General features: G+C 44.7%; 1 protein-coding gene across 1 annotated transcript in view; it reads left to right on the forward strand.

Annotated features, from left to right (window-relative positions):
- The first annotated feature begins 3,798 nt into the window (after window positions 1-3,798).
- The window catches only part of GNL3L (G protein nucleolar 3 like), a 28,241-nt gene continuing 4,675 nt past the window's right edge, over window positions 3,799-27,364 (forward strand). The window contains exons 1-14 of the mRNA XM_052662978.1: window positions 3,799-3,956; window positions 6,216-6,283; window positions 13,564-13,604; window positions 14,528-14,635; window positions 15,783-15,899; window positions 16,608-16,691; window positions 16,854-16,989; window positions 17,899-18,002; window positions 19,831-19,975; window positions 22,407-22,494; window positions 22,995-23,169; window positions 23,246-23,388; window positions 24,031-24,167; window positions 26,283-26,410. Of these exons, the coding sequence (XP_052518938.1) occupies window positions 6,265-6,283; window positions 13,564-13,604; window positions 14,528-14,635; window positions 15,783-15,899; window positions 16,608-16,691; window positions 16,854-16,989; window positions 17,899-18,002; window positions 19,831-19,975; window positions 22,407-22,494; window positions 22,995-23,169; window positions 23,246-23,388; window positions 24,031-24,167; window positions 26,283-26,410 (1,425 nt within the window). The 5' untranslated portion in view covers window positions 3,799-3,956; window positions 6,216-6,264. The remainder of the gene's footprint in view (window positions 3,957-6,215; window positions 6,284-13,563; window positions 13,605-14,527; window positions 14,636-15,782; window positions 15,900-16,607; window positions 16,692-16,853; window positions 16,990-17,898; window positions 18,003-19,830; window positions 19,976-22,406; window positions 22,495-22,994; window positions 23,170-23,245; window positions 23,389-24,030; window positions 24,168-26,282; window positions 26,411-27,364) is intronic.

Below are 27,364 nucleotides of genomic sequence, written 5' to 3' on the forward strand. Positions count from 1 at the left end.
TTGCTTATTTAACTTATATGCAGAGTTCATCATGGGAAATGCCAGGTTAGATGAAGCACAAGCTGGACTCAAGATTGCCAGGAAAAATATCAATAACCTCAGATATGCAAATGACACCACCCTTATGGCAGAAAGTGAAGAACTAAAGAGCCTCTTGATGAAAGAGAAAGAGGAGATTGAAAAAGTTGGCTTAAAACTCAACATTCAGAAAACTAAGATCATGGCATCTGGTCCCATCACTTCATGGCAAATAGATGGGGAAACAGCGGAAACAGTGAGAGACTTTATTTTTGGGAGCTTCAAAATCACTGCAGATGGTGACTGCAGCCATGAAATTAAAAGATGCTTGCTCCTTAGAAGAAATGCTATGACCATCCTAGACAGCATATGAAAAAGCAGAGACATTACTTTACCAACAAAGGTCTACTCATGTATGGATGTGAGAGTTGGACTATGAATGATGAGCACTGAAGAATTGATGCTCTTGAACTGTGGTGTTGGAGAAGACTCTTGAGAGTCCCTTGGACTGCAAGGAGATCCAACCAGTCCATCCTGGGGGAGATCAGCCCTGGGTGTTCATTGGAAGGACTGATGCTGAGGCTGAAACTCCAATACTTCGGCCACCTGATGTGAAGAACTGACTTATTTGAAAAGACCCTGATGCTGGGAAAGATTGAAGGCGGGAGGAGAAGGGTACGACAGAGGATGAGATGGTTGGATGGCATGCTGACATGATGGACATGAGTTTGAGTAGGCTCCAAGAGTTGGTGATGGACAGGGAGGCCTGGCATGCTGCAGTCCATGGGGTCACAAAGAGTTGGACACGACTGAGTGACTGAACTGAACTGAAGAACATTTTGGGCTTAACTGGAAAATCTGAATATAGGGTATCATTTATGATATTATGGAATTAGTAAGTTTTCTTAGGTGTGATAATGGTACTGCAGTTATGTAGGAAAATGTCCTTATTCTACAAGATATGTGCTGAAGTTTTTAGGGGTGAGGAGGTGTTATACTGCCTGCAAGAAAATGTACACATACACATATAAAGAAAAGTAGAGCAAATCTGGCAAAATATTAAGAGTATACTCTTTCATTGCACTACTTTTTCAACAGTTCTCAATTTTGAAAAATGGAAAAATGAAAATTTGGGGGAAATACATGCATGTAAAACAATATGCATTTTGTAAGAACACATAAAAAGAAAAAGATATGCATAAAAGACTTTAAAATGGTTGTCTATATGAGGGAAATAAGAGTGGGAAGTAGAGATGAAAAATAATGTAAAAAACAACAAAACCTCTCCCTAAAGTAACATATACTCATTGAATACATGGAAAACCCAAAAAAGCACAATGAAGAAAACTAAATTCATTGATAACTTCATTTCCCCTGTCAGTTTTCAAAATGTGGTACCTGGGTTTGCAGCAGCAGCTTCTTCATCATCATCATCATTGAGAACTTGTTAGAAATGTAAATTCCTGGGCTCTACTACAGACTTAACTAAAACACAATTCTGGGTGTGGGGCCCACCAACTGGTATTTTAATAAGCTTTCCCAAGTGATTCTGCTGCTGGCCAAATTTGAGAACCATTTAGACATCATTAATTTTGTTACAGATACAGTCTTTCTTAAAAAATATGAACTACTTCAGGCATACAAAGAAGTATGAAGAATAACACAACACACACCCACGTACCTAGTACTCAGATAAAATATTAGAGAAACAGTTGCTAAGTCCCTGTCAATTTCTCTCTCATGTTTTTCCCTTGTTTTCTTCCCCAGAGGTAATCTCAGGGCTACTGAGATGCTGCCGCCTGGGCTGGGAGTACTAAACATCCTTACCAAATAAAACACTCTCTACTTTCAGGTTGTGACAAATTTTTTAGTCAACATAATCACCATTCTGCATTTGATGTTTAATTCCTTTGTTTAAAAAATATTGTTTATGTATCTATATAATAGATAATATAGTGAATTGTTTTCTAGCTTAAAAAATCCATATAAATGGTCTCAGACTTCATGCATCCTTTCACAACTTGCATTTTATCACAGCATTATGTTTTTGAGATTTATGTGTATTCGTATACCCAACTTTGCTTTGATTTTTTTCACTGCTGTATATAGTACTCTGTTGTGTGGCTGTACAACTATTTACTTATCCTCCTCTTGGTGAACTTTTAGATTGTTCAGTTTTTTTCTCTATTACTAACAGTTCTGCAATGAATACTCTTTTTTTTTACTGCTTAAAAAATTTTTATTTTGCAATGAATATTCTTGCACATGCCTCCTTGTGTATATGTGTAAGAATTTCTCTAGGACTTAATGTATATATGTGCACATCTCTAACAGAATTGCTGGGTTCCAGGGCCATCTTCAACTATTTGGATTACTTCTTTTATTTTTTTCTGATTACTTGTTTTCTAAAGTAGTAGTACCAATTTTCATTCCTATCAAAGACTTCATACAGTTTTTCCCCATGGTTTGTGCATTTAGGACTTTGTTTAAAAAGTCCTCCCACCGTCCTAGGTCACAAAGATATTCTCTACCATCTCGTGTGGAAATAAATAGGGATCCAGTTTACTCTTTCTTGTTACGGTAAGCGAAATTTTCCAGTGCTATCTACTAAAATGTCCATTTCTCATTGATCTGTGGTGTAGGCCTGTAAACTTACCCATTTAACAAATATTTGCTGAAGCCTGCCTTGTCTTGTGCTGGGTCTTGCAGAGGGCTCAAAGATATAGGCCTCTAGTCTCAGGGAATTTGCTCTCCTGTGGAGATACAGCAACATCAATGATTACCGTACTGAGATAAATGCAACAAGGTGCTCTGAGTTTTTAACCAAGCTGGGAAAGTTCAAAGAAGTGACAAGAGTTAAGTCTTAAAGAATTTGCTAATGCAAAGGGGAAGGTGAAAGTGGCCAGGGCTGGTTTGGGGTCCAGAGTTGTGTTTCTCTAGGGAAAAGAGTTTAGATGCCGTCCATGGATGTAGTGGCAATGAGTCCTGTGTATGTAAGGGGTAGGAATAGGCAGAGGGAGTCCAGGAACATATCCTTGGGATAGAGAAGCTTGGCCTCACCCCAAAGTTTAGGCTAGAGGAAGAGCCGTCACTGGAACTAAATTATCAGGCAAAAGACATTTTCATACATAATTATTTTTTTTACAGGGAGACTTTATTCTCCAGCCAGGTCAGGAGATGGTTTCTTAAGAAACCCTCACTTGCCACTACTCCAAAGATAAATCCATTCCCTCCAGCAGATGCCGCTCTGGAACCTGAGGGAAGGAGGGAGGAGGAGGAGGAAAAGAAAGCAAATGGATGGGAGAGACTTCCAGTTGTCCGGGTTCCCGGGCCTGGCCGTAGATCTTTGCTAATGCAGAAAGAGCTCCGAGTGGGTCCCTCAGGGTTTGTCTGGTACCCTGCATGCCGGGATGGTTGCTGGGAGTAGCTAGTCATTTCAGGTGGGTATACGCTGCAAAACATGTGACCCTGGCAGCCATTTTCTCACACCCTGCCCGTCGCCATCTTCCATTGTAGACAAAGACACCGACCCCCGACCCTTGTCTGATGCAGCCCTGGAGAAAGCTTGGTCACTAAGATTCGAGAACACACGTATTTAGGCACAGGCAGAGGCCCGCAGACAAGAACTTGGCTTACAAGTAGGTTATATGGCCACACCAGCCGATGAACCGCTACCCCTCCCTTTTCCCCACCTCTCCCTCAGCTATAACCTAACCTTACCTTACTGCGCAGCCGGGAGGCGGAGCCAGCGGGGCCGCGGGGAAGGGACGGGCGGGCGCGAAAGGTCAATCCGAAGCCCCACCCCCGGGGACGCTCAAAGTACTGAACCGGTTCGGCGAGACCGGGATCCGGAAGTCGAAGACTAGCGGCGCGAGCGCAGTCCCTGGGCCAACAGTGTTGTGCTGTCTTCTTTTCTCAGAGCTCCGCCGGAAGTGGAGGTAAGAAACTACTCTCTTTTTTGTGTGATGAGAGCTCACTTAGCCGGCCGCGCGGAAAGGATCAACTGTTTGAGGTGAAACCAAAGGCTCCCTCAGCCCCGGAACAGAGAGGTAAAGAGTCAGGTTACTTTCTGGGTAGAAGGGCCTGGATGAGAGACAGGGATTGCTCGGCACGTGGACATACGCCCAAACTCATTCTTGCGAGTAGAGGGGCATGGACCACCTTATCTAGATAGGCATAGACCCCTGTGTGTGTGTTAGTCGCTCAGTCGTTTCCAACTCTTTGCAATCCCATGGACTGTAGCCCGCCAGGTTCCTCTGTCCATGGAATTTTCCAGGCAGGAAGACTGGAGTGGGTTGCTATTCCCTTCTCCAGTAGACCCCTGGACACCCTTTATGGAGAGTTACAGACCCCGCTTATGTGGAGAAGCGTGGAGTGCCCTCCCCCTTTAGGGTAGTGAGGCTCCATTTCGCACTTTCCCAGTGTAGATGGGCGTGGGCACCCCAAAGGTGTGGCAACATCGACACTCCCCCATAAAGAGATATAGCTTCCCTTCTCACGAGGCTGAACCGCGCAGATTTCTACTGGCAGGTCCACTTCTGCTCACCTTTTCCCTTATGACAGAGGCTTTGATGTATTTACCCCCACCCCCGCCCGACCACTAGAACGGAAGAGCTAATAAACAGTTGAGTGAACCTCTTTCCCTTAGCGTCAAGACCTAGAGACCTCCCTGCCTTGCCCCTGTGTAAACTAATTGACTGATGCCCTGCGACCATTCCTGCAGAAGTGCTAGACCACCCCTCCCTAAGTGTTTCGAGGCACAAGCCTCAGCCCACAGAGAACCTGCAGATATACCCCTTCTAGGCTAGAGTGAGTACCCATTGAGGAAAGTCAGGCCTGATCTTCTTGCCAGGTGCTGGCTTACTGAATTTGTTAAGGCTTGACCCACCAAAAATGCCCTGCAGCAAACAGCAGCAGGCCTTGACCAATGAAGAGAGAGAACTGCCTCTTCTGGGTCCCCCGGGGAAGAGGGACTCAGATTTATTCTTCTTTTTAGGTAGACGCAGATCATTCCTTCTCCCCTGCCCTTCCAAGGATTTAGAATCACCAACTGTAGGAAAGGAGAGACCCCAAAGGAGCAGAGAGGTGCCTTGCAATATTGAGCGGCACTGACATCACTGATCACCCCACAGTGCAGTGCATATGGGCTCCCCCTTATCCAAGGTAGAGGATTTCAGACCTTTTACTCTCCATCCAGGGGGAAAAAAAACCCATAGGAAACCATCCCCCCCCACCCCCATGTAGAGAACCAGAGGTCCTTTTCCTTCAGTGTTACCACACTAAAGACTCAATAGGTATGCAAGATAAGCAGATGATGCCCCTCCCACCTCCCTGGAAAGGTCTAGAATAGTCCATTGCAGGCAGGGTGCAGGCCCTGTTCATGGAAAGCTGAATAATTCCCCCCTTTGTTAGCATGGCACTAATGAACTAATGTCATCTTGTAGTGGAGGTAGGCATATCAGTCCCATCCCATGGCCCTCCCTAGGGTAAAGAGACTCAAGACACCCCCCCCCACACACACACACATAAATGTACAGACCTGTGCTCCTCTTGCATGCAACAGAGATGCACACAGCCACTGTGCCAGTTTTTCCAGTTCCTCTGTATCCTGGAGCAGACTGACAAAAGGCATCTTGCTCTCCCTGCAATCAAGGAATCTGCCAAGGAACAGACCCTAGCTATATATACAGGCACAGATTTTCCCCCCCCCCACCAAGATTTTGCACTGATCTCAGTCCACATAGACATACAGAAAAAAAGCTCTATTCAGAGGTCCCTTATCCCCTAGGATATGGGGAAAAGAGATGTAGTAAGTACTGTGTGTAGAAGCAGATTGTCCTTGCATACCCCTCTGCCCTTAGAGTAGAGAAGTTTAGAGCTAGTCCCTTACCTAAGGTATATAACACTACAGGGTGGAGGATTGAGGACCCAGGATCCCATCTGATGCATTGAGGCACTGACTCCACCCAGGAAGAGAGGTTTACACCTACCTTCCCTATATTATTATTAATAATTATATTCAGCCACACCAGACACCAGCTCCAGTATAACCCCTTCACTCAAATTCCCCTAATTGTTAGGGCTTCGTTATCATGTTCTTTAACGTTTTATTTTGCCTTCAGGGGGCTTAGAAGGGAGCTTGTGGCATTGTGGTTCCCCGCTTTGTCTTCAAATTGGTTGTTCTCCCATTCCGACAGGAAACAAAAGCCTGCAGATTTGAATCTACCTGCTTTCAAGTTAGTCATCATGATGAAACTTAGACACAGTGAGTTTCTTTTACTGCTCCTTCCCAGTCCTAAGCTTTTAATAAATATAGTATTTCAAGGCAGCTTTAAAAAATTGCCCAGTGTAAGCCAGATCATTCAGTCTGTCTTTTATGTATGGTATTATTGTTGTTTTCCCTCATGTTATCCCCCATACCCATTTTACAGATAAGGAAACCAAAGCTCAGCAAGGTTAAGTGACTTGATCAAGAGACTGTGGGTGAATAGTGGTAAATACCATATTACACTGTCTGTAACCCTAACACAGCTTAGCATTTTTCTTTATTATAAGTTGTACCTATAAGTTGGTATCATAGATTGTGCCAGTGGTTAAGAGCATGGACTGTGGAGCCAGACTGAGTTTGAATCTCAGTTCTTCCACTTGCATGTGTGTGGCCTTGGGCAAGTTACTTAACTTCATTCTCCTTATCTACAAAATGGGTGGGAGTGGGGTGGGGGAAGAGGAGAATAATAATAGTTCCTACTTAAGAAAGAAATAAAAATAAATAGTATTTGCCAAATAGTGTTGTGAAGATTTCAATCCAGTTCATTCGCTCATTCATGTCCAACTCTTTGTGACCCCATGGACTGCAGCATGCCAGGCCTCCCTGTCCATCACCAACTCCCAGAGTTTACTCAAACTCATGTCCATTGAGTCAGTGATGCCATCCAACCATCTCATCCTCTGTCATATCTTTCTCCTCCCGCCTTCAATCTTTCCCAGCATCAGGGTCTTTTCAAATGAGTCAGTTCTTCACATCAGGTGGCCAAAGTATTGGAGTTTCACCTTCAACATCAGTCCTTCCAATGAACACCCAGGACTGATTTCCCCCAGGATGGACTGGTTGTATCTCCTTGCAGTCCAAGGAACTCTCAAGAGTCTTCTCCAACACCGCAGTTCAAAAGCATAAAGTCTTCAGTGCTCAGCTTTCTTTATAGCCCAACTCTCACATCCATACATGACTACTGCAGAAACCATAGCTTTGACTAGACGGACCTTTGTTGGCAAAGTAATGTCTCTGCTTTTTAATATGCTGTCTGCTGCTGCTGCTAAGTTGCTTCAGTCATGTCCAACTCTGTGCGACCCCATAGATGGCAGCCCACCAGGCTCCACCATCCCTGGGATTCTCCAGGCAAGAACACTGGAGTGGGTTGCCATTTCCTCCTCCAATGCATGAAAGTGAAAGGTGAAAGTGAAGTCGCTCAGTCATGTCCGACTCGTAGCGACCCCATGGACTGTAGCCTACCAGGCTCCTCCGTCCATGGGATTTTCCAGGCAAGAGTACTGAAGTGGAGTGCAATTGCCTTCTCCGAATATGCTGTCTAGGTTGGTCATAACTTTTCTTCCAAGGAGCAAGCATCTTTTAATTTCATGGCTCAGTCACCATCTGCAGTGATTTTGGAGCCCCCCAAAATAAAGTCTGTCACTGTTTCTGCTGTTTCCCCATCTATTTACCATGAAGCAATGGGACCATATGCCATGATCTTAGTTTTCTGACTACTGAGCTTTAAGCCAACTTTTTCACTCTTCTCTTTCACTTTCATCAAGAGCCTCTTTAGTTCTTCTTCACTTTCTGCCATAAGGGTGGTGTCATCTGCATATCTGAGGTTATTGATATTTCTCCCAGCAATCTTGATTCCAGCCTGTGCTTCCTCCAGCCCAGCATTTCCCATGATGAACTCTGCATATAAGTTAAATAAGCAGGGTGACAATATACAGCCTTGATGTACTCCTTTTCCTATTTGGAACCAGTCTGTTGTTCCATGTCCAGTTCTAACTGTTGATTCCTGACCTGCATACATGTTTCTCAAGAGGCAGGTCAGGTGGTCTGGTATTCCCTCTCTTTTAAGAATTTTCCAGAGTTTGCTGTGGTCCACACAATCAAAGGCTTTGGCATAGTCAGTAAAGCAGAGGTAGTTGTTTTTCTGGAACTCTCTTGCTTTTTTGATCATCCAGTGGATGTTGGCAATTTGACCTCTGGTTCCTCTGCCTTTTCTAAATCCAGCTTGAACATCTGGAAGTTCTTGGTTCATGTACTGTTGAAGCCTGGCTTGGAGAGTTTTGAGCATTACTTTATTAGCGTGTGAGATGAGTGCAATTGTGCAGTAGTTTGAGCATTCTTTGGCATTGCCTTTCTTTGAGATTGGAATGAAAACTGACCTTTTCCAGTCCTGTGGCCACTGCTGAGTTTTCCAGATTTGCTGGCATATTGAGTGCAGCACTTTCACAGCATCATCTTTTAGGATCTGAAATAGCTCAACTGCAATTCCATCACCTCCACTAGCTTTGTTCGTAGTGATGCTTCCTAAGGCCCACTTGACTTTGTATTCCAGTATGTCTGGCTCTAGGCGAGTGATCATACCGTAGAGATTATCTGAGTTGTTATCTGAGTCGTGAAGATCTTTTTTTATAGGAATTTAATGCATTAAAATAGGAAGAACACTTAGAAGAGTGCCTGGCACATAATAAGCACTCTATTAAAAGATTCAGCCTTCATTTTTCTTTGGAATTTAACCCTTCAGAGGATGCATACAGTGTTCTGCCACTGAATTGTTGTCTGATATCTCTTGAGCTATGGATAACACAGTGTGGGTAAATTGCTGTTGTTTTTGCCTTCAGGACTCCTTTTCCTTCTCATTCTTTAAGGGGATAACTCTTGCCTGTTTTTCAGATTTTAACTTATACATCACTTCCTCTGGAAATTCGTCCTGTGTATCACTTTCTCTGGAAATTGCTGCTGTTAACCACCTCCCTTGGTTTCCACCTGTCTGTGCACCCATATGAACCAGGGCTATTAATTCTGTAGGTTAGGTCTGTCTCTTCTGCTGCTGCTAAGTCATTTCAGTCGTGTCCAACCCTTTGCGGCCCCATGGACTATAGCCCACCAGGCTCCTCTGTCCATGGGATTCTCCAGGCAAGAATATTGGAGTGGGTTGCCATGCCCTCCTCCAGGGGATCTTCTGGACTGAGGGATCGAACCCTTGTCTCCTGTGGCTCCTGTATTGCAGGCGGATTCTTTACCACTGAGCCACCAGGGAAGCCCCTGTCTTTTCTACCAAGCTGTTAACTTCTCACTGACACCTGGTTTATGTTTTTGTCCCAAGGGCGCAGCATGACCAGGCATAGCTATTGGACACTTACTGTGTGTCAGGCACTAGAATGTCCCAGTAATGCTAACTTAATTCCCTCTCCTTCCACCATGATGTTTATAGTCTAGAAGGAGAAGACAAATGTGATACATGGACTCTTCCTTATAAGAGATAAGGCAAGAGTGGTAGGACAGATTTTGTGCTCCTCTGCCTTTATCCTGCCATAGCCCAAGGAGAAAATAGCATGTGGATAGCACACTGGATAGACTGGATGAAAATTGTGCAACCCAGTGGCCTTGTATTCTGTGTGAATGGTGGCCCTGCCTATGTAGGGCTTGGTTAAAGAAATTCACTTACTTTATATAGTGATAAAAATTTCATCAAGAGTCAGGCTTTGGTTATGTCAGTACCAAAAACAAATAATCATTTCTTCAAGCAACACAAGAAGAGTGAACAAAATTAGTTTGTACTGTAAGAACATCAAATACAAGATAATAATAGAATTTCTATTTTTAAAATTAATTTTTATTGGTAACAATTATTGATGGTGATGAAAAAGACAGTAATTAGCTGGTTAAATAGAGTATATGCATACAAAGGAACCCTGGCAATTAAAAGAAGTGAAGTAGTATGGAAAAACAGTTAAATGGAAAGATCTCCAGGATTTGTTAAGTGAAAAAAGCAAGTTACTGACAGGAGTACATAGTATATTACCTTCCTTGGGAGAAAATGGGAAAATCAGAATATATATTTATATTTGCACAAAGAAACTGAATGATGCGTGACAAACTAATAAAGTGGTTTCTTGTGGTGAGAGGACTGCAGGGACTAGGGACAAGTATGGGAGGGAGACCTCTGAGAATACACGTTTTTATTTATTTTTCATAATTTTTATTAGAGTATAGTTGATTTACAATGTGTTAATTTCAGGTGTATAGCAAAGTGAATCAGTTATACATATATCTACTCTTTTTTAGATTCTTTTCTGATGTTACTACTGTTGTTGAGTAGCTCAGTCATGTCCAACTCTTGCGACCCCATAGACTGTAGCCCGCCAGGCTCCTCTGCCCATGGGATTTCCCAGGCAAAAATACTGCAGTGGGTTGCCATTTCTTTTTCCAGGGGATCTTCCCCACTCGGGGATCAAACCTGGGTCTCCTGCATTGCAGATAGATTCTTTACTGTCTGAGCCACCAGAGAAACCCCATTTTTTATAGTAGTGTGTATATGTCAGTCCCAATCTCCCAGTTTATCCCCCCCACTTTCCTGCACTGGTGACTGTAAGTTTGTTTTCTACATCTGACATGGTTTTATTTAGGAACTGTATGACTGTATTACTTGTTAAAGACATTTAAAAGATTTACAGCCATCAGTGATTGGTTGCACAGCTGTGTAATCCATCATAATGGCAGACTGTACAAGCTGCACAGGGAGGGAAATGGGGTGGCCACTGAATGAAGAACCAAGTGGCATCAGTGTTTTGGAAGTCTCTGGGAGGTTGAACAAATGTGCTTGAAGATGGTTGAGAGGAATGTCTGAGACTATTTTTCTTTCAAATAATAAAACACACTCTCCTTTTTAATGGCCATTCAAAAATGTACAACAGTTGAAATTGTATTTGAACACTCTTTCTAGGACTTCTGAGTAACCTTCCTAGATTTAATCATTATCATTACCGTTTGGGTCCAGGGTATCTCTAGCCCAGGATATGGAGAGCTGTACCATGAAGCATCTCCCCTACCTTCTGCTGCTGAATATCAGTGAGAGTTGATAGATGGCGATATTGGTGCTCAGATTTAAGAAAATTCTTCAAGGTCATATAGGTAGGTAGTTATTGAACCAGAACAGAAACCTAGCTCTGGCTGGCTAAAAAATGGTAGCTGTTTTCTCTCTGAAGCTATTAAAGAACAATAACAGGGGCTCCTGGGTGTTGCATTGTTGTGAGTGGTGAATGCACCCTGTTTCTCTTCTTCCCTGTTTCTCTTCCCCTTCCTTCTCTCTGAAGCAGATGTTTTTTTTCCCCTCTAAGTGATGTATTTTCTTTCATCGTGGCGCTCATTTTGCAGGGAAGTTAGGTTGATGAAAATTGTTGAGTAAAATGGCCAGACCTGGTTAATTCGAAGCCTCACATTCTTTTCATTGCAACGTGAATATTGTGGAAGAAAAGACTTGGGATCTGATTTTTTTGTTATAGGGAAATTCAGTCCATTTACTTTAATTATGATAACTAATATGTTTGGTCTGATTTCTACTATCTTATTTTATATTTTTTGTTTGTTTCTTCTTATTCCCTTATTACTTCTAAAAAGTTTAACAAGTTAAACCCTCCACCAGTACTTAAAATTATGTTGGTAATTGCATTCATATTTAAATCAAGTGTAACTAAATTTCTGTATCACTTTATCATGTAACTAAATTTCTGTATAAGTTTATCAAAGTTAAATAATAACTATTTTTATCCTACTTCTCCAAAGTGAGACCTTTAGCATGGTTTTATGCTTATTTTTGCTGATATACTTCCTCAAGTCATTTTACCAGAAGGCGAATGCAGGTGGTAATCTTTCTACATCTGAAAATTTCCTTTACCTTCACATAGGAGTGATCTTATTGGTCAGTTGTAGAAATTTAACTTGGAATACTGTCCCTTGTCTCATTACTTTGTAATGATTATTCTTCTGTCTTAAGTGTTCAGAATTGTGGCTTTGAGAAGGCTGTCTGTTTTCCCTTTGCTGGGAATGCCTTCTATTTGGAAGTTTACAAGATTTTCTCTTTGTCTTTGGGGCTCAGAAATTTCATCAGTATATGTCCAGGGCATCATCTCAAGACTCATGAAGTCACTCAGTCGTGTCTGACTCTTTGCGACCCTGTGGACTGTAGCCCACCAGGCTCTTCTATCCATGGGATTCTCCAGGCAAGAATACTGGAGTGGGTTGCCATTTCCTTCTTCAGGGAATCTTCCCAACCCAGGGATTGAACCCAGGTCTCCCGCATTGCAGGCAGATGCTTTAACCTCTGAGCCATATGTGTCTTCTTTTGTTAATCTTGATGCACCTGAATCCTGTTTTCAATTTAGAAAATGTTTATATAGTATTTTAAAAAATAATTGCTTCTCCATTTGTATCCTTTCTCTTTCTGGAACTCTTCTTAATTTAGATACTAGCTATCTTGAGTCCATTCTCCATTTTCTATATTATACTTTTCTTTGTATTTTTGTTCTGTTTTAAAGAAGCTTTTCCCTTGACCTTCTAGCTTATTAATTTGGTTGTTAGTGATATTCCTTCTGTTTTTCACTACATTGATTGAATTTTTATTCAATTTCAAGTTTTGGGAATCTTTTTCTTATACAGTTCCTTTGAAGTATCTTCTTGAATCTCCTTAAGAATAAGTAGTATTTAAATCCTCTGTTTCCTACAGTAACACTGCTTTGATGTGAACCACCTGATGTGATTGGAGCCTGTCCTCTGATAATCTCAAGCTGGTCCTATATTTGTTTGTATATCCTGACCTTCTAGAACCTCTTCCTGTAGGAATTCCTTTAGCCCCTTTGCGAATGGTGAGAATTATGGGATGCCATTTTTTTCTGAGAGGCCAGTTGTGAAGGAGGTGACAGAAGGGACTTCTCATTGAAGTGGGGAGAGGCCTTTTACTTTCCTAGGCTTTGTTAAGGTGTGATTGTAGAAGGTGAGCTCTCTGCTCCTTAAATCAAAGGGAGACTGCAGTTTGGCTGAGTAGTGTAATTCCCTTGGGAGGCAATGGCATGAACAGGGTCAGCAGAAAAGGACAGTTCTCTCTCCAAGGGCTGAGGGCATCTACTCTGGTTTAGCTGGGTGGGACTCCTCAGATCACTTTTCATGCTGCCAGCCCCCCACTTCAGCCTGGTGCCAAAATTGTTGAGCTGCCTCAGCTAGAAGTTGTAAGAGAGAAGTTATAAGTGCATGTTCCTATTGCTCTCTTCACAGGATTCCCTTAAGAATTGTTTCAGTTTGCACTGGATATAATGTTTCAGGTATTCACTGAAACATTATATCCAGTACCTCTTCTGACACTGTAGCTGCCAGCTCTGTCTGTCTTGTGTGCTTAGAGAGAGACATGGTCTCTGAGGCTTCCTTAGATTCCCAGTATTGCCTGACCTCCATTAAGGTTCAAAGAATGTTGGGTAGGTGGATGATGGCTTTTTTTTTTTTTTTTTTAGAAAATAAAAAGCCAGGTAAAGGTTCCAAAGGCTGCAAGAAGGTAAGTTGGTACCACTCTCAGGTAAGGTATATCCATTGTTGGGGACAAGGTTGGGAACAGGTTGCCCACCCTAGAAGAGGCCCACAAAACCAAATAGATATTGGGTGACTCCAGATAGAGCACCACATTGGAATCAGCAGATTTGGCTTTCCCAAAAGCCATTTGGGTGGCTTCGGCAGAGAAGCAGCAACATTTATTAAGTTCCCACCACAAGCCATATACTGCTTTGTGCTTAGTTTACCTTGATAGGGATTGTCATAATCTCATTTTTTTTAGATGAAGAAACTGACCCTCAATGAGAAAGTTCCTAGGTTCAAGGTAGCTCAGCTGGGACTTGAGTCTTAATTCCCAAGTCTCTATTGCTCATGGAGAGGCAGGACTCAGTCTTTGGCCCAGCTCCTGAATCTCTTGGTCAGGCTGGGAAAGTTGTGGACAAATAGGACTTGCATCAGAGCAGCAGTTCTTAAATTTTAGCATGGTTAAAGTTCTCAAACTTTAGCGCTCCAGAATCACCTGGAGTGTTGGTTAAAACACAGATTGCTTGAGTTTCTGATTTAGTGGGTCTGTCTCAGCATCTGATAAGTGCCCAGATGATGCTACTGCTGTTCCAAGGGCTGCACTTGGAGAGCTATTTAGTATTCCCTTGGCCTCTACTTGGGAAACCTTTCTACTTACTGCCCACCCCCCTCCCCCACCTTTCCTGGTATTTCTTTACTTAGTCCCTGCCTAGCTAGGGGAAGAAGGGTCTCTCTGGTCTTATGGACAGACTTCTGAGGACAGAGCCCTTTTTGTTTGCTTCTCTCCTCTTTCATCCCACAAATCTACTTATGAGCAGCTTTAAACCACCCCCCCCCCCACCCCGGAATGGTGATTTCTATGGGTTCATTAACTCTTCATTTTTTTTTCTCTTGTTTGGTAATCAGCCTGCAAAGCAGAATGGGAAGAAAGCAGCCACCAAAGTGGCCTCCTTTCCCCAGTTTGTCCACTCCAATGATCATGCCAGTCGGGAGGCTGAGTTAAAGAAGAAGAGGGTAAGCCCTTTCCCTTGGGGGAGAGAGAGGACCTGACTTGACTGCCAGGTCCATGGAAATGTTGAAAGGCAAAGGCCAGAATTGTTAGGGTTGTTAAGGCTGTTTGTGGAAAGGAAAGAAAGGGCAGTTGCTTTGATACTTGATTTAGTGTCTCCATTTGCTCACCTCCCAGTTCATGGCTATCTGGGTTTTTGTTCTCACTGCTCCACTGGAATGACCTTGCCAGTCTCACCAGCATGTTCTCTGACATCAGACTCATGGATTGCTTTCTTCCCTCATCTTATTCAATTATCAGCATTTGAGACCATGCTTTTTAAAAAAAACTTATTTGTAATTGAAGGATAATTGCTTTACAGTATTGTGTTAGTTTCTGCCCACACATCAGCATGAATTAGCCATAGGTATACACATGTCCCCTCTCTCTTGAACTTCCCTGCCACCTTCCTCCCCATCCCACCCCTCTAGAGCCCTGGTTTGAGTTCCTGAGTCAAACAGCAAATTCCCATTGGCTATCTATTTTACATATGCAGGCTTTTTTTTTTTTTTTTTTTGAAACACTGTCACTTTGGTTTTCCTGTCACCTCTCTCTCCTGGATGTCCTTCTTCCTTTTCTCTAGTTTCTTTTGCTGTTCTTTATAGGACGGAATATCCCAGTCAGTTCAGTTCAGTTCAGTTCAGTCACTCAATCGTGTCTGACTCTTTGCAACCCCATGGACTGCAGTATACCAGGCTTCCCTGTCCATCACCAACTCCTGGAGCTTGCTCAAGCTCATGTCCATCGAGTCGGTGATGCCATCCAACCATCTCATCCTCTGTCGTCCCAGGGCCTATTTTTCCCCGCCTCTCTGGTCCTAAGTGGTTCCCACTGCCTGGGACATGATCTCTCTCAGCTTTATATACTTTCCTTGTATTAGTGTCTGCTGTGCTTTCCCCTCCTTCATCTCTTTGTCTTTCTTTCCCTCAAACCCCTTATCTCTTTATCTCTTGCTGTCACGTCTTCTCCCTCCCTGTATCCCTGCTCCTACCACCTGTGCCAAGTCACACTGTTTTTTTTCTCTGTCACCTGCTCCCTATTACTCTTGATCTTCCATCCCTCTTAGATTGCAGACCTCATTAGCTTCAGCCCTTTTGTATGGTCACTTGTTAGGTTGGGGAGATGAGGGAGAAGCAGCAGGCTGCCCGGGAGCAAGAGAGACACCGACGCAGGACCATTGAAAGCTACTGCCAGGATGTCCTGCGACGCCAAGAGGAGTTTGAGCGCAAGGTGAGAGAGCAGTTTTTGCTCCTCAGTAGGACTGGTGTGGGCTTGCTCAAAAGCATCTTTTGCCATTGCTCTGTGAAAAGGGAAGAGGAAGGGTGTGAGATTTTTGGAGGGGGAGTAGGGAACCAGTTCAGAGAGGATGGGAAATGGTAGGGACATGGAGGGAGGGTGAGAAGGAGGTGAAGAGCTGTATCTGTGATTGGAGAGCCCTGATTAGGTTCTTTCTCCCAAGCTGAAACACAGACTGGGGATTGGGAGTGGGGAGGACTGGGGCACGGGGGAGAGAAAGATTGAAAGTGTGAAGTGAAAGTTAAGAGAGGAGTTGACTTCTTTCTAGGACTTCTTACTGTATTTCTGGCGTATAATCTCATCTCACAGAATATACGCTTTCCAGTTCAAAGTTTCTTTTCTAGTATAAAGTACACATTTTACTTCCTTCATCGCGTGTTCCCCATAGATTGTTTTTCTCACTTACACCTCCCTCTTAAATTCCTCCCTTATACACTCAGGTGCATACCTGGTCCTCTAGCTGGTACTCAAACACAAACTTACAAATAGGCACACACATGGACCATGTGGGTCTGTCCTTTCCTCTTCTTGATTTTGTTGCTCATGGTGGGCTGGGACTCACATGACTCTCCCAGCCTCCCATGGTTGCCAAAGACGGCTCTCACTCTCCTCCCCTGGACCATCCTCTTTTTTTCCCTTTAGGGGGAAGTTTTGCAAGAATTAAATATGTTTCCTCAACTGGATGATGAGGCTACAAGGAAGGCTTATTACAAGGAGTTCCATAAGGTATGGGGGCCCATTTCTTAAGGCCCTTTAGGGAGGGCACCAATCCAGTCTTGTATCTTCTCTATTTCTGTTTTTCCTAAGAGGAAGACCTCTTCTTTCATGGGCCTTTTGATTCCTGCCCAGTTCTTTCCTTGCTTTCTTACCCTCTTCCCTGCCCTGCAGGTGGTGGAATACTCTGATGTGATTCTGGAAGTCCTGGATTCCAGGGACCCATTGGGTTGCCGCTGCTTCCAAATGGAGGAAACTGTCCTACAGGCCGAAGGGAACAAGAAGCTGGTCCTGGTCTTGAACAAGATTGGTAGGTGTTGGACAGGACTGGGTAAGGCAGGGCAGGGGCCAAGCCTTCTTAAAAGACTAGCTTGGACCAGGCCCTGAGACACAACAACTCAGTGGTATTCATAATAGTTGTGCAAGGTAGGAATTCTTGTTTGAGTTTTTAAAGCTAGGGATTTGAGAGGTAAAGTCACTTGTTGAAACATTCACACACAACACCACACAGTATAACAGAAGTTGAGAATGGAGTTATAGCCTGTCTGCCTTTCAATTCCCTGTTTTTGCCATTTGGAGCTTTATTTGTGCCTGGCCAGTGCTAGAGAGTTCCTCTTCTCCCTCATGCTGGATTCCAGATGGGGCATAAGAGCACATGGATGCACTCAAGAGTCACTCTGGTCTGGGTTTCATCCCAGTTTTGATGTCTATTTTCTCTGGAATCTTGGACAAGTCATGTCACCAGAGAGCTTCCATTTTTCTAGGTGTAAAATGGGCTGTGATTGTCCCAATCTCATAGGATCATTGTGAGAATTAATGATAAAGTGCGTGGTACATACATGGTCAGTACTTCATAAATGGTAGCCATTCTTTTCAAGGTTATTTTTGACATTTGGCCCAACCTAGAATAATCCAGGGAGGGAATGGAAAGTCTTTGGGAGGCCTCTGGTACGAGGCCCCAGGTCTGGAAGGAAGGCATCTAGGAATATAGCTGGTTACCCATTGTCCTTGAGGAAACAGGTCTACTTAGAGAGGGCCAACTTGTCCCCTAGACTAGACTGTCCTTTCTGACTAACCTGGGGACTGGACATGAACTGGCAGGCTAGGGAGATATCTGTTGGCAGAAAGTGGGCCAAGCCTGGGTTGTGGGTGGCTGCATCTTTGGAGTGAGCCATGAGGTGATGTTCTTACCAGTCCTATCCATTCCTATTTTTCCTAGACCTGGTCCCTAAGGAGGTTGTGGAGAAGTGGCTGGAATACCTTCGGAATGAGCTGCCAACTGTGGCTTTCAAGGCCAGTACCCAGCATCAGGTCAAAAACCTGGTAAGCTGGGGCCAGAAACATCTAGCCTCTTACAAAGTAGCCTGGGGCTACACTCTTTTCTAATTCTGTTATTAACATAGAAATATGTTTTCTAATTCTATTATTAACATAGAAATATGTTTTCAATGTCAGACTAAATTAAAGTGTACAGAAACATTTGTTGCTTCTAAGGAGAGAAAATGGGTCCTGGGGGACATTTTTTTCAGTTTTGTACGAAGTGTAAAACTTACTTATTAAAAAATAAAGTAGAAGAAGTAAAAACAATTACAGTTGACCTTTGAACTAAACAAGGGTTAGGGACATCCACCTTCTGCACAGTGGAAAATCCATGTATAACTTCTAGTTGGACCTCAGTATCTGCGGTTCTGCATTTACAGATTCACCCAACTGCAAATCATGTAGTACTGTAGTATTTATTAGTGAAAAAAATTTGCATGTAAGTGGACCTGCACCATTCAAACTATGTTGTTCAAGGGTCAACTGTATAGATGAGACTTGAATATCCTTTCACTATTACCCATTCAAGGGTCAACTGTATAGATGAGACTTGAATATCCTTTCACTGTTACCCCTAATCCTAATCTCCTTTATCCATATACCAGATTAACCACCATTGTTAGTTTGATGTGTATCCTTCCGGATGTTTTTCTGTGCTTTAGATTATATGTGGATTTGTATATAGAGAAAATAGTTCTTGGGTGTATCATATATGTCATCCTGCGGTGTACTTTTTTCCCCTTGAAGATCTTTCTATAGAGTTCTACCTTTTTTACACTAAATAAAGATAGTTTTCAATTTTTTTTATCATTATAAGCAGTACTATAATGCATACCCTTACACGTCTTCTTGGCTAGTCAGCAAGTGATTGTGTAGGTTGGGTACTGAGAGGTAGAGTGGCTGGGTCATGGTTATTTTGCATTTTAGATTTTCCTAGGTACTGAAAAATTGCTCCTCAGCCCCACCTCCCTCCTCTACCCCCACTCAAGTGGCTATACCAATTTATCTTCCCACTACTGGGACAGATGAATGTGTGAGAGGGCCTATTTCCCTCCACCCTTGCCAATATTTGATATCATTAAACATGTAAATCTCTGTTCATCTGGGAGAAACATGGTAGTTCCTTTATAATTTTTTGCCTTTTAGATATCAAAAATGTGATAAGCATCCGTTTATAACAGGTTTTTCTTTGATCTGTATTCCACTTTAAGGATATAGCTCCTTAACCTATTTCTTATTAATGGATATTTAAGTCAATTTCTATTTTGCAGTACTATGGTAGGTAAGTAAGGACAGAGGAAGAGATGAAACGGCATTCTGGGCAGAGGAGGTGGCAACAGGAATAAAGAGATGGAGGCTGAAATGGCCTTGTCTTGTGTGAGGAATCAAGGGAAGGTAGGCTCTATGTGGGCTGGACAGTATCTCTTCTTTCTCTGGACAGGGAGGCAAATGTTCTCATTGTGTAGACAGGGTTCACTGAAGCCCAGAGAATGGAATTAGAATTTGCTGGCCACATACCTGTGAGAAGCAGATTTGGAACTCAAACCTGGCCTGCTTAGAGGTGAGGAGGCTGTCTTGCTCCTATTGAGGGAGGCAAGCGATGTGTGTCTAGGCAGAGACTGAGACAGAGGACTGGAGATGGAAAAACTGGAAAAAATAGGCCTTGTGGAAGCAGGGAAATGGCACGTGTTCGTTCAGGGCCTGTGTAAGAAGCCCTTCGCTTCATGCTGGGGATCTTGGTGATAACGGAGGCAGCCCTGAAATTTGGAAATCTTTGCTCAGACCACATCTCTCATCTGATGCCTTTTCTGTAATACCCCTCATTTTCCAGAATCGCTGCAGTGTGCCAGTGGATCAAGCCTCTGAGTCACTGCTGAAAAGCAAAGCCTGCTTTGGAGCTGAAAACCTCATGAGGGTTCTGGGGAACTATTGCCGCCTTGGTGAAGTGCGCACCCATATCCGTGTGGGCGTTGTGGGTAAGGCCTCAGGGGAGGTTATGGGGCCCAGGCTTCTTCCTTGTGTGGGGGCTTCATTGGGGGAAAGGATTCTGGGAACTTCATGTTACTTTTGGCTAGGGAGGAGAGGAGCTATTCAGGAAGGGTCCTTCTTTTTTTTTTTAAGGTATTTATTTATTTTGGCAGCACTGGGTTTTTGTTGCTGCATGGGCTTTCTCTCGTTGCTTCAAGTGGGGGCTACTCACTAGTTGCAGTGCTTGGGTTTCTCATTATGGTGGGTTCTCTTATTGTGGAGTATGGGCTCTAGGGTGCGCAGGCTTCAGTAGTTGCAGCTCGCATGGGCTGAGTTGCCCTGAGGCATGTGGAGTCTTCCTGGATCAGGGATTGAACCCCTGTCCCCTGCATTGGCAGGCAGATTCTTACCTGCTGTGCCACCAAGGAAGTCCCAGGAAGGCTCTTGTGATTTGTAATTTGGATTGGTGGACATGGGGAGGCAGACTCAGAATCACCACTGTAGTTGGAGTATTAAAACCGTGGACTACATGTGTGGGGCTGGGCTTAGAGTTGACCCATGTCATCCGACCACTCTGGGGAAGGGAATGGTTGCCTCATCCAGTATTCTTGCCTGGGAGAGCCCATGGACAGAGGAGCCTGGTGGGCTACATTCCATGGGGTTGCAAAGAGTCAGACATGACTGAGCACGTATGTATGCATCCCACCAGAGCTGTGGGAGAGAGGGGTGAACATCTCCCTTTCATAGATAAGAACACTAGGGCTCAGAGAAAGGAAAGGGACTTGTAGGGTTCACCCCTGTGTGAGACAAAACAGAGCTGAGGCTCAAACCTGGAGCCCAGGGCACTGAAAGAAAGCTGTTGGGAAAGGAACCAGGAAGTTGAGAGAGGCAGAGATAAACCAGCAGGGAAAAGAAATGAAGCCAAGAGAAAAAAACATTAGAGAAACAGCTGGAAACAGAAAAAGGTAAAATACCTGAATAGATACAGAAATATATCTGGAAAACCAAATGTGGGATTGGTGGGGAGTAGAGAAGGAAGACAGAGTTGAATGACAGAGGCATGTAGACAGAGGGAGATATGATCACAAAAATGTGTGCAGAGGCCTACAGAGAGAGATATGAGAGGGCCAGAGACCCTCTCATGTGAGTAGGGAGGGAGACATGTATACCCAAGGAAAGAATGAGTGAGTCAAACTCAGGGATAAAGAGATTCAGAGGGAGATGCACATAGAAAGAAGCAGGAACAAAGATGCAGACAGACACTGAAGAATATACACCCAGACCTATACACACATATGGATCCACAGACACATGTACAGATCCACACATATGAAGACACATACAGATCCAGAGCCAAGATACATGGAGACCAAGCCCTTCCCACACACTTAGCCAACTCCCCTCCAAGCAAACAGAGCCATAGAGAGATACGTGTGCCCAGATGCATTTGACCCTCAGACACAATCATGTTAGAGACACAGACACACATCTATGACAAGACAGATGTATATGTATATATAGAGAAATAGAGGCAGAGAGAGGACTCGGGAGACACAGAAAAAGAGACACAGTGATTCATGTAGAGAGACAAGCCCATTGAGAGAAGGACCAGGTACAGAAAGAGCTGAGAGGAGTTGGCATAGAGGGAATTAACAAAGAGGCAAAATTGCTGGGGTGGGGAGAATTTGAGAGAAAGGACAATGGCCATAAAGAGAGAAAGTGAGACAAACTGGCAGAGAAAGAGTTGCTTAGATACGCAGAGAGAAAGACAGAAATGGGAAAAGCAATGGTATTTAGAATGAGAACAGCCAAGAGAAGATACACAGAGACTTCTACACACAAGGGATATACACACAGGCACATCTATTGGAATAAATAGTACACATGTAAGTTCTAGCACACAGAGAAAGGGAATGGTAGGAATGAGAGACCCAATGAGTGAGAAATAGACAAGGACATCCATAGACCGAGAGGTGCTTACAGATGCCCAAACAGAAAAACATACCACAGACAGAAAGCTCAAAGACTGACATCTCAGAGAGGAGCCCCACCTCCCACTCTCTACCCCCTGCCAGGTGAATTATACACCACGATGGATGGTTCTGTTTTATGACACTTCCCAGTGCCCACCATCCATTGGATTGTGTCACAGAGGCCTTGCATCCAGTACCTTTCCCAAGCTGGTTGTAAGTGGGAGGTGAGTGTCATATCTAGTGAGAGGAACACATCTAGCCATAGTGCTCACATGTAGAGGAAAGGGATAGAAAGGCCATGGAGGGGCTTGGTCAGGGCCTTGGACAGGAAGGCAGGAGGCCAGGCTCTGTTTTTGGCTTCCCATGGCCTGGTCACACTGCCCCTGCCTGGGCCTCCCACACACAGGCTGTCTCAAATAGTTCTGAGGACCCTTCCTGCCCTGAGCTATCTGCTGCTCCTTTGTAGGCCTTCCCAATGTTGGGAAGAGCAGCCTGATCAATAGTCTGAAGCGCAGCCGTGCGTGTAGTGTGGGAGCCGTTCCTGGGGTCACCAAGTAAGTACCTGCTTGCTCTCCTACTTCACAGGTCCTTCACCCTACCATTTCCCAACTCCCATGCCTTCAATCCCTGTCCCTTATGTTGGACCAGCTTCTGATTCTGCCGTAAGCATGGGAGTTTCATTAATAGCCCTCATTTACCTGGCACATTCTGGGTTTGGGCCAGGCACCCAGCTGGGTGTCCACCCCCCCACCACCACCCACAGCTCCTTGAAGCCTCCTGACAATCATGCAAGATTGGGTTCTGAGTAAGCAGGTCTGCCTCCTTGATGAAGCAACAGGCTCAGAGAGTCAGAGGCTTGCCTGTGGTCCTGCAGCTTAGTCCCTGGTGGTGGAAGTGAATCAGACTAGAATCAGACCCCACATCTCTCCACCTTCATCTGTGTGCCATTTGTCACATTCCTTCTCTCCACTGGGTGCTTGGCTTAGAGGATGCCAGACACATCTGGGCTCATCACTGTCCTACATCCTCTCTTATCTCCCCTCTCCTGACCCAGGTTCATGCAGGAGGTCTACCTGGACAAGTTCATCAGGCTGCTGGATGCTCCGGGCATTGTCCCAGGACCCAACTCAGAGGTGGGCACTATCCTGCGCAATTGCATTCACGTGCAGAAGCTGGCGGACCCTGTGACCCCGGTGGAGACCATCCTGCAACGCTGCAACCTGGAGGAGGTATGCAGGGCTCTGCTACCTGCCTTGCTATAAGGGCCCTTCTTTCTTACTCATGATTTCTTCCTCTCTTTACCAGATTTCCAGCTATTATGGTGTCTCTGGGTTTCAGACCACTGAGCACTTTCTGACTGCAGTGGCCCACCGCTTGGGGAAGAAGAAGAAGGGGGGTGTATACAGTCAGGAGCAGGCAGCCAAAGCTGTCCTGGCTGACTGGGTGAGGTAAGTAGGGATAAGGGTGAGGCCTTCTGGGAGTCAGGCTCCACAAGGGGGTTCATCTGTTTTCACTGCAGCAGTGGGGCAGCCTGACTTCCTGCGTAGGGAAGGCCAAGGCATCAGGTCATATCCTGCTTGGCAACTCATGCCAGTGATTATCCAGCAATTCAGCCTCTTGTTCAGAAGTTACTGTCTGGACTTTCTAGTTGACCCTCACTGTTTCTGACTTGAAAACTCATCCTTTCTTTGACTGGTCATTAGCTTTTTTAAACAAACAATTAAAATTTTTATTTATTCAGTTATTTATGTTTGGCCATGCTGGGTCTTTGTTGCTATGTGTGGGCTTTCTCTAGTTGTGGTGAGTGGGGGCTACTCTCTAGTTGCAGTGTGTGGGCTTCTCATTTCAGTATTTTATTGTGGAGTGCAGGCTCTAGAGTATATGGGCTTCAGTAGTTGCAGTGTGTGGGGCTCAGCAGGTGTGGCGATGAGCTTAGTTGCTCTGTGGTGTGTGGAATCTTCCTGGACCAGGGATCGAACCCATGTCTGCTGAGGTAGCAGGTGGATTCTTAACCACTGGATCACCAGCAAAGTCCTCATTTGTCATTTGTTGTCTTAATAATGTCAGTTTCTTCCCAACTCCCAATGCAGTGGGAAGATCAGCTTCTATACACTGCCACCCTCCACCCACACTCTGCCTACCCATCTCAGTGCTGAGATCGTTAAGGAGATGACTGAGGTCTTTGACATTGAGGATACCGAGCAAGCCAATGAAGACACCATGGAATGTAAGTAGGGTTGAGTGGGTTGGCCTGCCCAGCAACTGGTCCTGTCCTAGTGGAGCCACACACACCTGACAACAGGTCCCATATTTGACCTCCCCATGCTCTGGCCCTAGTCTGGTTTGGGGAGAACTATTATAAACATCTTTAATGTATTTTCCCACAAAGTGAAGAATTGTAATTTGGGTCACAGGAAGATAGGGTGGTGGTGGAGTGGAGTGGAGGGGTGGCTGGCTGTGGGCTCTTAGTAGATAAAATCAACAAAGTACCTGGAACATGATAAGGTGTTTAGGAAGCGTGAGTTTCCTTTCCCCATCTCTTGAGGCCTGGAGTGGACTGAGATACTTCTCTCAAAAACCCTTTCTCTCCACAGACATAGAGAACAGACTGGTGGACATAATGGAGGGAAGGAGAGGGTGGGATGAATAGAGAGAGTAACATTGAAACATATACATTACCATATGTAAAATAGATAGCCAGTGGGAATTTGCTGTATGACACAGGGAGCTGAATCTGGTGCTCTGGGACAATCTAGAGGGGTGGGATGGGATGGGAAGTGGGAGGGAGATTCAAGAGGGAGGGGCATATATATATTCCTATGACTGATTCACGTTGATGTATGGCAGAAACCATCACAACATTGTAAAGCAATTATCCTCAAATTAAGAAAGGAAACAAAAAAGAAAACCCTTCTCATTGCCCCAGGTTTTGTCACAGCCATTGATGTGGATATTGCATGTCCATTTCTGCATTTTTACCCTTGTCCCCATTGGTGGGTGAGGCATCTGAGACACAGAAAGGTGATATTTGCTAAATGGTACATGGTCAGTGACAGGCAGATGTGGCATTCAAACTAACTCTCTTGTCCTGTTGTTGAAGACTCTTCTAGCTCAGTGTATCTGAGTGGTTAGAAGAATGAACTGCCTGGATTAAAATCTGAGTTTTGTTAGCTGTGTAGTGCTGCACAAGTTTCTTAACCTCTCCATGACCTATGACATCATCTGTACAATGGGATGATAGCACGTACCTGATAAGATAGTTGTGGAGACTTATTTAATATGTAAAACCTAGTGCCTGGCATATAGCACATGCTTAGTAAACATTAGCTGTTATTAAGATGGTTATTTGTTGGAGTACAAAGGTATGACTTTCAGAAACTCCTGTGGGAAGTTTATTCTCTTCAGCTATTCTACCATCTGCAGCTCCTTCCTTTTCTACCCCACCCAAGAAAGGTGCCCGGTGCTCTCTGGGCCTGTCTGTGGACACTCTGGGGTAGTGGAGAAAGTCTTGGCTGGCCTGGCTTCCAGTTACTCTATTTCTCTTGAGGGCCAGCTTTCCTTCTCTGGGCATTATAGTGTGCTTGGATTACAAATGAAGACAAGAGGCTTGCCTGCTTCAGAATATATTCCCCTTGAAGCTTTGGGCAAGTCAGCCCTCTTTCTGAACTTTACTTTTCTGTCAAGTGGGCATTTGGGAGGAATTAGAGCTCACATTTTTAGGGCTGTATGTGAGGGCAAGTTGGACTCTGGCAGTGAGAATGCACTTTAGCAAATGATTGAGGTCCTGGAAGTTGAGAAGGAGGAGTGGTTAATAATCAAGTTTCCTAGTTGCCCTAGTGTTGAATCTTAAAGAGTGATTAGCAATTAGAGGCCCAGGGAAGGAGATGGGGCAAAGTTTAGAAGAGGTGGCGAGGGTAGTATGGGCCCAGGGCAATGTGCACTTTTGTGGTCTGCAGTAGAGGCCAGCTCCAGACAAGGCACCAGCGAAATAGGGAGAGAGGCCTGGTCCTGGGGAGGGAATCCCAATAGCTGCCATTTATAGAGCAGTGTCTCAGGCCAGTGCATTTCAGGCACCCATTGCTGTGATTCACAGCAGCCCTGTGTTACAGGGCTTGTGGCTTTCTGCTTTTCAGATGAGGAAGCTGAGGTTTCAAGACTGGCAGGCGAGTGAAAAACCCTGCACCTTTAATCCTTTGTTATATGGCCTCCCAGCAGGAATAAAAGAGCCTTCCTTCTTTACTCCCCTGGGCAGTGTCCACATATCCTTTCCACTGAGGCCTGACCAGGGGGCTGGTAGCAGAAAGGAGCCAAGGCCCTGACAATGGTATTGATTGTGTTAAAGGCTTGGCCACTGGAGAATCGGATGAGCTGTTGGGTGACATGGACCCACTCGAAATGGAGATCAAGTGGCTCCATTCTCCGATGGTGAAAATAGCAGATGCCATGGAAAATAAAACCACCGTGTATAAGGTACCTGTCTCTTTCTTCATGGCAACCCTCTCCTCTACCCAAGGGCTCTGGGAAATGGTCAATCCCTTCCACCTGGCTCCCATGAGGTCCACCTATAATAGTGGGGAGGTACGGGCCATTCATTCACTCCCTGTGGGCACCCTGGCTGTAGGCGGGGTATATCCTTTGCAAACCAGTGGCAGATCCAAGGAGGAGATATGCTCTCAGGCAGCTTTCCCAGCCCAGCTTTAGCCCTAGAGAACAGGATCCCCGTCTGTCCACCCAGCTGTTCAAGTTACAAACCTGGACATCCCTGACTTGTCCTTCCCACTAACTGGTATCTTGGATCCTATACATAGTCACCAAGTGTGTCTTCTCTCTCCTAAGTCTTAATAGATGCTCTTGGTGTCTTTCTGGCCTACCATTCCTGTAACACTAGCGTAATCTTCCAGTTGTCTTTGACCTGGACATATGTCTCATATCAGTTCAGTTCAGTTCAGTCGCTCAGTCGTGTCCAACTCTTTGCGACCCCGTGAATCGCAGCACCCCAGGCCTCCTTGTCCATCACCAACTCCCGGAGTTCACTCACACTCACGTCCATCGAGTCAGTGATGCCATCCAGCCATCTCATCCTCTGTCGTCCCCTTCTCCTCCTGCCCTCAATCCCTCCCAGCATCAGAGTCTTTTCCAATGAGTCAACTCTTCGCATGAGGTGGCCAAAGTATTGGAGTTTCAGCTTCAGCATCATTCCCTCCAAAGAAATCCCAGGGCTGATCTCCTTCAGAATGGACTGGTTGGATCTCCTTGCAGTCCAAGGGACTCTCGAGTCTTCTCCAACACCACAGTTCAAAAGCATCAATTCTTCGGCGCTCAGCTTTCTTCACAGTCCAACTCTCACATCCATATATGACCACTGGAAAAACCATAGCTTTGACTAGCTGGACCTTTGTTGGCAAAGTAATGTCTCTGTTTTTG

The sequence above is a fragment of the Budorcas taxicolor genome, chromosome X (genome assembly GCF_023091745.1).
Source record: "Budorcas taxicolor isolate Tak-1 chromosome X, Takin1.1, whole genome shotgun sequence".
Lineage (NCBI taxonomy): Eukaryota > Metazoa > Chordata > Mammalia > Artiodactyla > Bovidae > Budorcas > Budorcas taxicolor.